This window comes from Entelurus aequoreus, linkage group LG25 (assembly GCF_033978785.1).
Source record: "Entelurus aequoreus isolate RoL-2023_Sb linkage group LG25, RoL_Eaeq_v1.1, whole genome shotgun sequence".
NCBI lineage: Eukaryota > Metazoa > Chordata > Actinopteri > Syngnathiformes > Syngnathidae > Entelurus > Entelurus aequoreus.
In genome coordinates, this window is record NC_084755.1 from 16523547 (window position 1) to 16536114 (window position 12568).

The 12568-nt window shown below is 41.2% G+C and overlaps 2 protein-coding genes across 3 annotated transcripts in view; one reads left to right on the forward strand and one right to left on the reverse strand.

Moving 5' to 3' along the window:
* LOC133642854 (uncharacterized) overlaps nucleotides 1-10711 on the forward strand; it is an 88772-nt gene extending 78061 nt beyond the window's left edge. The window contains exons 1-11 of one of the 2 annotated variants that reach the window (XM_062037269.1): nucleotides 5545-5556; nucleotides 5625-5779; nucleotides 6836-6946; nucleotides 7067-7181; nucleotides 7358-8208; nucleotides 8377-8563; nucleotides 8679-8927; nucleotides 9093-9217; nucleotides 9585-9631; nucleotides 9716-9864; nucleotides 9992-10711. In XM_062037269.1, the coding sequence (XP_061893253.1) occupies nucleotides 5627-5779; nucleotides 6836-6946; nucleotides 7067-7181; nucleotides 7358-8208; nucleotides 8377-8563; nucleotides 8679-8927; nucleotides 9093-9217; nucleotides 9585-9631; nucleotides 9716-9864; nucleotides 9992-10179 (2175 nt within the window). In that variant the 5' untranslated portion in view covers nucleotides 5545-5556; nucleotides 5625-5626 and the 3' untranslated portion in view covers nucleotides 10180-10711. Of the gene's footprint in view, nucleotides 1-5486; nucleotides 5780-6835; nucleotides 6947-7066; nucleotides 7182-7357; nucleotides 8209-8376; nucleotides 8564-8678; nucleotides 8928-9092; nucleotides 9218-9584; nucleotides 9632-9715; nucleotides 9865-9991 lie in introns of those variants that run through there. The other variant, XM_062037268.1, reaches the window with a different exon arrangement.
* On the reverse strand, nucleotides 9794-12323 carry LOC133642855 (uncharacterized). Its single transcript, XM_062037270.1, has 3 exons — nucleotides 11900-12323; nucleotides 11227-11445; nucleotides 9794-10922 (listed from the first exon to the last, which is right to left on the reverse strand). The coding sequence occupies exons 1-3, from the start codon at nucleotides 12163-12165 to the stop codon at nucleotides 10769-10771; spliced, it is 639 nt and encodes a 212-aa protein (XP_061893254.1). The 5' UTR covers nucleotides 12166-12323; the 3' UTR covers nucleotides 9794-10768.
* Between the last annotated feature and the right edge of the window lie 245 nt (nucleotides 12324-12568).

Genomic DNA, 12568 nt, shown 5'->3' on the forward strand with positions numbered 1-12568 from the left:
ACCCATATTCAGTTGAATATGCTACAAAGACAACATATTTGATGTTCAAACTGATGAATTTTTTTTTTGTTGCAAGTAATCATTAACTTTAGAATTTGATGCCAGCAACACGTGACAAAGAAGTTGGGAAAGGTGGCAATAAATACTGATAAAGTTGAGGAATGCTCATCAAACACTTATTTGGAACATCCCACAGGTGAACAGGCAAATTGGGAACAGGTGGGTGCCATGATTGGGTATAAAAGTAGATTCCATGAAATGCTCAGTCATTCACAAACAAGGATGGGGCGAGGGTCACCACTTTGTCAACAAATGCGTGAGCAAATTGTTGAACAGTTTAAGAAAAACCTTTCTCAACCAGCTATTGCAAGGAATTTTGGGATTTCACCATCTACGGTCCGTAATATCATCAAAGGGTTCAGAGAATCTGGAGAAATCACTGCACGTAAGCAGCTAAGCCCGTGACCTTCGATCCCTCAGGCTGTACTGCATCAACAAGCGACATCAGTGTGTAAAGGATATCACCACATAGGCTCAGGAACACTTCAGAAACCCACTGTAGTTGGTCGCTACATCTGTAAGTGCAAGTTAAAACTCTCCTATGCAAGGCGAAAACCGTTTATCAACAACACCCAGAAACGCCGTCGGCTTCGCTGGGCCTGAGCTCATCTAAGATGGACTGATACAAAGTGGAAAAGTGTTCTGTGGTCTGACAAGTCCACATTTTAAATTGTTTTTGGAAACTGTGGACGTCGTTACCATGGACGCCCCTGCTTATTTCAGCAAGACAATGCCGAGCCACGTGTTACATCAACGTGGCTTCATAGTACAAGAGTGCGGGTACTAGACTGGCCTGCAGACTGGCATCGATACTGAACAGCGTGATCTGATTGGTTTGGTCTCAATGCGTAACGGATAATACCGTAGTATTGATATAATAAGTGTATTATGTTTTAGTGAATCAGTTATTGTTTTATGCCTGAAAAGGCTTAATTTAGGAAGATTTTTTTCTCGAAAATATGCTTTAAAAATATATATTTTTCAAAATCAGCAATGTGGTGAAGCCACAATATTTGAAGCGTGATATCGCGAGGGACGACTGTAGTACAAAACATGCACCAAATGAAAAAAAACCAATAGAAATCGTGTCACATAAATAAAAAAGTGAGAAAAAATGGATTGATCTCAATTTACCCTGCAAATGCTTCTATTTAGCGCTCAGGAAATTAAAGCGGTGATACAGACTAATTCATCATCGTTATTAATCTGATGAAAAATGTTAACGCAATCAACCCATGACTTGAAAACCTTGAGACGTCTCACAAGATGACTTCCTATAAACAACTTCATAGGCCCTATGATCCGTAAACTCCCCTTACTGTGTGGCCTCGGGAAAATTGAAGAACCAAAAATTAAAGTTGACACATCATTCTAACACTGAACTAAAGTGATTGAGGTATTTCAGTGTTTTCATTCTCCCCGACACTAATATAATGTTTAAATAAACAACCAAAGTCAACTATCAGTCACCGCCACATTTGGGATGACTGACAGATAGAGCGGACTGTCTCATCTCCCGTCACCAGATCACACGCCGCAAAACCGGCGGCTCGGCTGGAATGGCAGCGAAGAAATAAATCAAATAAACACACTTGGATGATCATAATTGGCCGGCGGGGGCACGGCTCCACGGCAGCACCAAAGACACGCTCAATTAATCAACAGTTCTGGCCGAGCCTTTTATAACGAGCACAACAATAACCTGCTACCAGATGGGAGTCATTTTCCCAAATTAAAAACAGAAATAAATAGTGGCTTACGACAACAGAACCTTTCTGGTTGGTACATGCACTTTAGCCTCAAGATTTTCTAGTTAAGACATATGCAATCAAGTCAGCGACTAAGCGTCTGCAATCATAACTTCACTCCGGAGCTCAGGTTACGATCATGTAAATACGTATTGCTATGATCTTAAGGAGTAACTGGATGAGGCAATTCCTGAAGGAATTGCGTGTGAATGCTCCAATGCTGACGTTGAACTGAAATCCTGGAATTTTTTTTTAGAATTGTTGAGGTAGAACACACTATTCCCAAACAGGCTGGATATTTTGAAGTTGGAACAGTTTGAATCAGATGAAAAATGTGGGAGTTGTGGAAATTTGAAGAATGTCCCATTGATTTCAATGGGAATTTCCCCAAAATTTGGGAATTTTAGGAAAAGTGGGAATTTTTTAGAAAATGGTATACAAATGGTCTGTATGAGTTGAAATGGTTGGTGTTGGAATTTTTCAAATCGGTCGAGAAATGTTGAAGTAGTAACATGTTGAATTGACAAATGGTATTACGGAATTCCTGGAATTTCGGGAAAACCGGGAATTTTTCCAGTTAAAAAAAGAACTTAGTTTTTTGTCCTGATTAAGAGGAATGTTTTGACGGTGGAACGGTTGAAATGGGTTGAAAAATGTGAAAAGAGTAGTGGAACGTAAGGGTGGAAATAGGTTACCAAAAAAACGGGGATTCCTGGAAATTTGTTGAATGTGGAAAAATGGTGTGTGTGAATGTCCAGGATGAGTTGGATGCGTTGAAGGTGGAATGGTTTGAATGGGTTGAAGGATGTGGGAATTGTGTAAGTTTGAAAAATGGTCAATTAATTTTGAATGGGGATAATGCAAAAAAAAAAAAGGAATGATGGAAATCCGGGATTTTTTTTTAGAATTGTTGAAGTAGAGCACACAATTCCTGAACAGGCTGAATATTTTGAAGATGGAACGGGTTGAATCAGATGAAAAATGTGGGAATTGTGGAACTTTGAAGAATGTCCCATTGATTTCAATGGGAATTTCCCCAAAAATTGGTAATTTTGGGAAAAGCGGTAATTTCTTAAAAAATGGTAATAAAAAAAATTGAATGGTCTGAATGAGTGGAAATTGTTGGTGTTGGAATTTTTCCAATCGGTCGAGAAATGTTGAAGTGGTAACATTTTTAATTGAGAAATGGTATTAAGGAATTCCTGGAATTTCAGGTAAACCGGGAATTTTTCCAGTTTAAAAAAATAACTTTGTTTTTTTTGTCCCGATTAAGAGGAATGTTTTGACGGTGGAACGGTTGAAATGGGGTGAACATGTGGAAGGTGTACTTGCCAGAAAAAAGGGTCAAAAAAGGGTTTGAAAAAACGGGAATTCTGGGAAATCCTGGAATTGTTTGGAACTTGACAAAAATAATAGTTTGAATATCCTGGATGAGTGGAATGTGTTGAAGGTGGAATGGTTTGAATCAGTTGAAAAATGGGGAAATGGTGGAAGTTTGAAAAATGACCAATCCATTTTGAATGTAAAAAATGTCCCGGAAAACCTGGAATTCTGGTAAAAATCTGGGAATTTGGGGAATTTGTCAAGGGAAAGCCCACGATCTCCGAATAGGCTGGATAGTTTGAAGTTGGAAAAGTTTGAATCGGATGAAAAATGTGAAAGGTAGAGAGCGCCAAAATCTGGAGAAGAAGAAGAATAAATAGATTAATTTTGGTGTAGAAAACCATATAAAAACATTCACACAAAAACCATATGCTTTGGAGCATTCACACAATAAATAGATTAATTTTGGTGTAGAAAACTATGTGTGAATGCCTTGGAGCATTCACACAATTACCGTGCTCTAATTAGTTTGCCGTTGCAATCTTACTACTTTGAATGCAGATCTGCCTACTTAACGTAACTTTCAGTGTATATATTTCATGTTTGTCTCCTCTTCACACCCCTAGTTCTTCCTCTAAAGCAAAACAAGAGCATAGTTTTGTGCAAATTCAAAGGCATCTTTTTCCTAAGGGGTGTTTGTCGATATTCCATATGAATCACAAGGGGTTTTAACTGGGGTTGATAAAGTTTATTCATGTGATTAATCACAAAAAAACACAATAATAATGTACAAACACAGATTAATCAATAAATATTTTTACATTAAAGGACCCACAGCGTCCAGACAACGGAAATTTCACCAACAAGTTCTTTTTATGTATTTTTGCTGCTCCTGAAATTTAATCTGGCAGTGATTTCCCATTATATCAATTAGTTTTTGAGTAATGAGTAGATAACTAACTGTACTTGGATCGGCCCCTTTGCATCATCAGATTCGATATGCCGTCCCATCTTGGTGTGACGTTTGATAAAGACATACAAAACTATTATTTTGATTCCTTAATTGCATGTTTTTGTACCTCTGGTCCATGATTACTTAACAACTGATGTGGTTGCCAAAAGTATTTGGCCACCTGCCTTGACTCACATATGAACTTGAAGTGCCATCCCATTCCTAACCCATAGGGTTCAATATGATGTCGGTCCACCTTTTGCAGCTATTACAGCTTCAACTCTTCTGGGAAAGCTGTCCACAAGGTTGCGGAGTGCGTTTATAAGAATGTTCAACCATTCTTCCAAAAGCGCATTGGTGAGGTCACACACTGATGTTGGTCAAGAAGGCCTGGCTCTCAGTCTCTGTTCTAATTCATCCCCAAGGTGTTCTATTGGGTTCAGGTCAAGACTCTGTGCAGGCCAGTCAAGTTCATCCACACCAGACTCTGTCATCCATCTCTTTGTGGACCTTGCTTTGTCCACGGTCATGTTGGACAAACTGTTCCCACAAGGTTGGGAGCATGGAATTGTCAAAAATGTTTTGGTATCGTGGAGCTCTGTAGCAACTGACTGTGCAGAAAGTCTTTGCACTATGCGCTTCAGCATCCGCTGACCCCTCTGTCAGTTTACGTGGCCTACCACTTGGTGGCTGACTTGCTGTTGTTCCCAAACTCTTCCATTTTCTTATAATAAAGCCGGAGCGAGGAAATTTCACGACTGGATTTGTTGCACAGGTGGCATCCCATGACAGTTCCACACTGGAAATCACTGAGCTCCCGAGAGCGGCCCATTCTTTCACAAATGTTTGTAGAAACAGTCTCCATGGAAACCTGATTCTGATCATTTGGATGGGTGGCCAAATACTTTTGGCACTATAGAGTATGAGCAAAAAATAAATATAAAAAAATTTGCCACTTCTGGACTTCCCTGCTCTTCCATAGACACCTTAAAGGCCTACTGAAACCCACTACTACCGACCACGCAGTCTGATAGTTTATATATCAATGATGAAATCTTAACATTGCAACACATGCCAATACGGCCGGGTTAACTTATAAAGTGACATTTAAAATTTCCCGGGAAATATCCGGCTGAAACGTCGCGGTATGATGACGTATGCGCGTGACGAAGGCAGTTGAACGCGTCATCTTGGAATAGGTCCCTCCCAATTTAAACAGCTCTGTTTTAATCGCTAATTTCCACAGTATTCAGGACATCTGTGTTGGTGAATCTTTTGGAAATTTGTTCAATTAACAATGGAGACTGCAAAAAAGAGAGTTGTAGGGAAGCGGTGTGTTGCTGCTGGATGTAGCAACACAAACCAAAACACAACCGGTGTTTCATTGTTTCTTTTCCCAAAAGATGGCGGCCAAGCTTTACTATGGAACAAAGAAGTCAAGCGAACACGGTTGGATTGGACGACACATACGAAGTACAGTGTATTATGCAGCGAACATTTCGAAAGATCATGTTTCGAAGAGGGTCCCTTGCGAATGGCAGAAATGGGAATCAGCACTCGTCGACTCGTGCTGAAGAAAGGTGCGAAGCCAACTATTTTCGATAGACCACGGACAAGTCCGGAGCACCCGACCCCCTCCACAAGCGGACAGACTGGGCACATGAGGTCTGCATTTGCCAAAAGGGAAAGGAAGAGGGTAAGAATCTTGATATCCAGTTTTCATAGTCAGACTACACTGTTCCAATATCCATTTCTTTGTTCTCAATTGTTGAAACCCCCCCACCTCCACACCCCGGATTGTAAATAATGTAAATAATTCAATGTGATTATCTTGTGTGATGACTGTATTATGATGATAGTATATATATGATAGTATATATCTGTATCATGAATCAATTTAAGTGGACCCCGACTTAAACAAGTTGAAAAACTTATTGGGGTGGTACCATTTAGTGGTCAATTGTACGGAATATGTACTTCACTGTGCAACCTACTAATAAAAGTCTCAATCAATCAACCAAAACTAACACACACAGTCATAGACTACTCCAGTGGTTCTCAACCTTTTTTCAGTGATTTTCCCCTGTGAACATTTTTTTAATTCAAGTACCCCCTAATCAGAGCAAAGCATTTTTGGTTGAAAAAAAGAAAAAAAATACAGCACTATGTCATCAGTTTCTGATTTATTAAATTGTATAACAGTGCAAGATATTGCTAATTTGTAGTGGTCTTTCTTGAACTATTTGGAAAAAAAGATATAAAAATAACTAAAAACTTGTTGAAAAATAAACAAGTGATTCAATTATAAATAATATTTTGTACACATAGAAGTAATCATCAACTTAAAGTGCCCTCTTTGGGGATTGTAATAGAGATCCATCTGGATTCATGAACTTAATTCTAAACATTTATTTTGTTGAAGTATTATTCAATAAATATATTTATAAAGGATTTTTGAATTGTTGCTATTTTTATAATATTTAAAAAAAAATCTCTCGTACCCCTTGGCATACCTTCAAGTATCCCCAAGGGTATGCGTACCCCCATTTGAGAACCACTGGACTACTCCATGAACAATGAAATAAATTAACAATAAAATAGTCTACATATAATTATTGCTTCAAGTTCTAGTCAAGTTCTTCTGCAGTATAAAGTATCGTACATTTACTGACATTACTGTCAATAGTGTCAATACTGTCAATAGATTACAATAGACAATAATATAAAGTATTGTACATTTGTACATTTACAGACAATAGATCAGATCATGGACAGTACGACTACGGCATCAGTGGCGGATGCGGTGGATGAACCAATGGCAATGGCACTAGATTTGCCTGATGAGGAGGGCGATCAAGATCAGGTTCGATTTGTTTTCCTAATCAATGTTCAAATGGATTACAGTTCAAGCCCAATCCAAAAGTATTCATAATTAATGTAAATGAGGTATCCATATTACATGTAGCTGTTTCTCCATTTCCAGGGAAATACAAGAGAACAAGGATGCCAGACGGACTGGGTACCGATTGGGACAGCACCAACAGCAATGACCAGTAGCAAGAGCACCCAAACAGGGAAAATACATCATAGATCAAAGGGTATGTCTATTTCGGTGACGAACATGATTCTGCACATCACAGTACACATTGCACGCTGCCTGTGCAGAGTAGAGTAGACAGATAAATTAGGTGATTCAAAGACAATAATTATTATGTGATTCTAGTTTAATTTTAACAGATTATATAAAACAACTTGTGCTTGATTTTATTGCTAGGACACCAGGTGACCCCAGATATCCTCGAGAGGGTTAGAGCTCGGCCGGCCAGGGTTAGTGAAGTCCCATTGTCAAGTGTAGCAGCTCCATCTGACAGCCCCGAGATGCAGACTAACATAGCAGCTCCAGGTGTGTCTGGAATGCAAGCCAAGCTACGACCACCTCCTGCATTGTTTGATGAAGGACCAGCATCAAGTCCCACTGCGCCTTTTGTTGGTGGTTCTTCCGATGACAGCTATGTGCCGAGTGAGTCAACGACATCGGATCCGTGTCAATCTGACGGGTCGCCAGATCGCCCATGTACTCACCAGATGCATGAAGAGGGCTGCCACAAGGAACCGAAGTACATCATCTTTGAGTCGTGCCTCCAGAGTCTCGTCAAGTGGTGTCACTGTCCAGTCTGTGGCAGCCAGGACATAAGCCCTTCTTGGGATTCGAACGGTACACAGCTGACCATGACTCTTCAATGTGCATCATGTGACCAGAGGAGTAGTTGGAGCAGCCAGCCAAACATTGGCCCTTATGCCGCGGGCAACATCCTGCTGTCTGCTGGCATCCTCTTCGCTGGGGCATCTTCTGGCAAGGTGTTGCAAGTGCTGAACAGCATCGGAGTGGTCACGTATGTGAAGAGGACATTTTTCAACCACCAGGAGCTCATCCTGCAGCCAGCCATCAAAAAGGTGTGGGAGGAACAGCAACGGACGCACCTCACCATGCTGCAGGTGGAAGGCCGACCCCTCGTCCTTGGTGGTGATGGGCGAGCAGACAGTCCGGGACACAGCGCCAAGTTCGGTACCTACACCACAATGGAGCTTGTGGCCAATGTGGTTCTCGACCTTCAGGTTGTACAGGTACGACCATATAATCTCACTAAAACACTAGTAACACAATAAGCAGATAAGGGATTTTCCAGAATTATCCTAGTAAATTTGTCTAATAACATTAACCATTTCAATGTATACTAAGCCCCTTTTTCATTTTTTTCTTTGCTCATTCCTTTTCTGTTATATATATTTCAGAGCAACGAATGTCTTGGCAGCTACCATATGGAGATGGAAGGACTGAAGAGGATGGTGGAACTGCTGATCAGCTGGGACCTGGATGTCGGGGTGCTGGTGACAGACAGACACAGACAGATCGCTAAATGGATTCGTGAAAACATGCCCAATACACGGCACTGCTATGACATCTGGCATGTTGCAAAATGTTAGTTGGATTATTTGTATGCATGACAAGTTGTGAAGTAGTGTGTACATATCAGTGATCAGATGAATGCGATATTGTATTTAATCCACAAATTTCTGTTTTTTTCTGTTTGTAGCCATCGGAAAGAAACTGAAGGCCATCGCCAAGCATAAGGACTGTGAAGACCTGAAGCCCTGGGTGCAAAGTATAATCAACCACCTCTACTGGGCAGCAGTGTCTACACCGCCTGGAGAGGGGGAACTTCTGGTTGCCAAGTGGAAGTCTGTGGAGCGACACATTCAGAACATCCACAAGGACCATGGCGACCTCTTCCCAATTTGTACTCATGGACAACTGCAACGGCAAAAGAAATGGCTCAAACAAAGTGAGTAGGCAAATAAGTTGCCCGAAAGCAGTGAGGGACTAGCAGTATTTTCCTGCACATCTTTTGAAAGTCAAAAAATTCAGATAAACTTGTAAGTAAATAACCAGTTTAAGTTGACTGGAACATTTTTGTAGAAACGTTGTTCTATTTTAAATTTATGTTTAGGTTCACGCTCAGCAGTGAAACTGGAGGAGGTGGTCAACAACAAGTCCCTGCTAAAAGATATCGCCATGCTGTCGGGTGAACACCAGACTTCCAAGGTGGAGGCGTTCCATAGCCTTATCATACAGGTGAGAATTAGACTGATCGCCTGTAGGTGGTGTCGGTGGTTACCACCTGCCACTAGGACTTTGGTGGCCAGGGAGCAAAATACTAGAGCATACTAAATGAAGCCTTGATACAGTCAGTGTAAGCAAGAGAATGTTGGAGGTCCAACATAGTGGCTGGCATCTTGGTGAGAAAGATTGCAAACAATTCTGGCGTGGTGTTAACATTGAAAACAAAACAGCTTCATTACTGCAGGAGATCAAGCTTTAATAGCTGACTATTAACAGTTTAATACACAAACATTTGTATTCAAATTTACAAACAATTTATAAATTTACACACACATTGTATGGACGCATGACTGAATAAAGTGTCTTTTATCTTATACAGTTCGCACCGAAAATGTATGTCTTCTCATACATCGGAATGCTGTGCAGGTATGTTTCCACACTAATCTAAGTGTCACTAGTGTGTGCCATACTTTAGTACTAATTATTACATTATTCTGTTACCACACCTAGGAACCTGCTTGCTGGGCTGCACTGGAACGAAAATTCGAGCCGCCCTATAGCCACTACACAAGCGGGTGCTGAGCGCTATGCAGTACGCTACCCGAAGTATAAAGCAGGGGGCCATGTGGTCAAGAAAATCGCGACAGAGCCAACATACCGTAAGTGTAGAGGACACAAAACATGTAAACACTTGACACTTTGTATCATGATAATAATACTGTCAAGTTTCACTCTCCATGAGTATATTATGTTGTGAGCAGGAACATGTACAATTGTATTTTGCAGGCTACGTAGATGACTTGATCAGGGAGGTTGTTGCTGGCTGCAGACAGACCCCTGACGAGAGAACACCACTCAGCGTCACTGTGGATGTGCCTCCCTTCCTCTGCGATGAACTGGAGAAGCCAGACAAGGAGGAAGCCATCGCCAAGCACAGGAGTCGCTTCGGTAAGTGTGAAATGCCCTCCCGGTAACAGTTAGAGATGCTACCTCAGTAGAAGCATTTAAGTCCCATCTTAAAACTCATTTGTATACTCTAGCCTTTAAATAGACCCCCTTTTTAGACCAGTTGATCTGCCGTTTCTTTTCTTTTCTCCTCTGCCCCCCCCCCACGTGGAGGGGTTATTCCGGTGACCATGGATAAAGTGCTGGCTGTCCAGAGTTGGGACCCGGGGTATACCGCTCGCCTGTGCATCGGTTGGGGACATCTGCGCTGCTGACCCGTCTCCGCTCGGGGTGGCCTCCTGCTGGCTCCACTGGACCCTCACTAATATGTTAGACCCACTCGACATCCATTGCTTTCGGTCTCCCCTAGAGGGGGGGGGTTACCCACATATGCGGTCCTCTCCAAGGTTTCTCATAGTCATTCACATCGACGTCCTACTGGGGTGAGTTTTCCTTGCCCGTGTGTGGGCTCTGTACCGAGGATGTCGTTGTGGCTTGTACAGCCCTTTGAGACATTTGTGATTTAGTGCTATATAAATAAACATTGATTGATTGACTGATTGATTGATTGATTGATTTTATTGATTAAGTACAGTGGCCATGTAGATTCTGTTGCAGTCACTGCACGTCTTGGAACCCCGTGTAGTCCATCGATGGGAATGTTGTCCTAATCTTATGTACTACACAAGCTGGTAGTACCACCCTTATGTCCTTTCCCAGATATCCCCAGCAGAAGCGGACAAACTGTCGATAGGCTGTGTGTCGTCTCCGCCTGCAAGTAGCAAATGATGGCAGCTGTTATTATCCGGACATGGATACACAGTGACTCACTGTTCTCTGAGATTCAAAAGACATTGTCATGCATTCTATTCATTTGTCATTTACTGTTGCAGTAAATTGTAAATATTGTTGACATCTACGGTCCATCTATGTAATACTTCTATGATATATAATGTCATGTGCATTGTAGCACAGTACATTTCACAGAATAAGAATAAGATAAGAAAGTGCTCATTCTGACTTATCTTCCAAAGGTTGATAGAATAAAGAATTATTTAAACTTATTAGTGCCTCACTCATTTTGCTGTTGCTGCAGCATGCCATATTGCTGTTTGTAGGCGTTATACGCTGTCTGCAGCACCCATTCATCCAGACACACAGATGGAAAGCCATGGTGGTCTATGATGCACGTCTTCACCCCCTCCTCCTCCATCGTTCTGGTCACTGCCTCTATTTCACTACAGCAGACACACTCAGCCACTGTCTCCATGTTCACACAGTTTTGACATGTACACCTGGAAATAGAAATGTTCATAATATTTGTAAATCAATTCATATTATTGACACCTGCAATCTGCAAACATGTGGAATAATTAATATTATCATTGTCTTGTTGTGGATCTTATTAATCTGCATGCATATTTTTAGTATTGCCGGTATATGGAGCTGTGGCCCATAGAAATAATGGGTAATTAATTAGGTTTGACATTGTGTCAATGATAGATACTTAGTGTATAGATAGGCCTGGGGTGTAAGTTGTAACACTAACAGTAACACATTGTGTCAATGATAGATACTTAGTGTATAGATAGGCCTGGGGTGTAAGTTGTAACACTAACAGTAACACATTGTGTCAATGATAGATACTTAGTGTATAGATAGGCCTGGGGTGTAAGTTGTAACACTAACAGTAACAGTGCAAGACTAGGCCACAAACTAAAACTAGTCTATAAATAAATAACATATTACCATTCTGTATTCTCAAGGCGATCTATGTCGTGTGCTCCTCCAGCATCAATAGCAGCAGCGTCCTCCTGACCGTCTTCATCAGCGTCGGGTTCAAAGCGATATGGCTCTATCCCTCTCACAGCTTCTTCCCTATCTGAATCGCTTCCACTCCCCACTAGTCCTTCACTTGCACTTTCCTCATCCACAAATCTTTCATCCTCGCTCAAATTAATGGAGAAATCGTCGCTATCTCGGTCAGAATCGCTCTCAGATCTGGCGGCCATCATTGCAAACAATAGGGAGCTTTGCGGATATGTTCAATTGTCCACGTCACGCTACTTCCGGTAGGGGCAAGGCTTTTTTTTGTCAGATACCAAAAGTTGCTATCTTTATCGTCGTTTTTCTATTCTAAATCCTTTCAGCAAAAATATGGCAATATCGCGAAATGATCAAGTATGACACATAGAATAGATCTGCTATCCCCGTTTAAATAAAAAAATTTCATTTCAGTAGGCCTTTAACCTGTGTTTCCTCATGCTCTTTCAGCATTTCCTTAAGCATTTTGAGGAAAACATCAGTAGAAGAGGATGCAAAATAAAACACTGCATACTTTCTTTTTCTCTCCTTTCCGAGTGGTGCATCAGCTCTTCTTTCTGAGTTTTTCCCGCACGTTCGGACCCAGTTTTTGCC

Excerpts from the sequence above, each read along its gene's own strand:
- LOC133642855 (XM_062037270.1), bottom strand. The coding sequence starts at position 12,165 with ATGATGGCCGCCAGATCTGAGAGCGATTCTGACCGAGATAGCGACGAT. Across the intron at positions 11,446-11,899 it reads CGCCTTGAGAATACAGAATG|GTGTACATGTCAAAACTGTG; the intron begins GTAATATGTTAT and ends TTCTATTTCCAG. Across the intron at positions 10,923-11,226 it reads CTGCAGCAACAGCAAAATGA|GCGGAGACGACACACAGCCT; the intron begins GTGAGGCACTAA and ends TGCTACTTGCAG.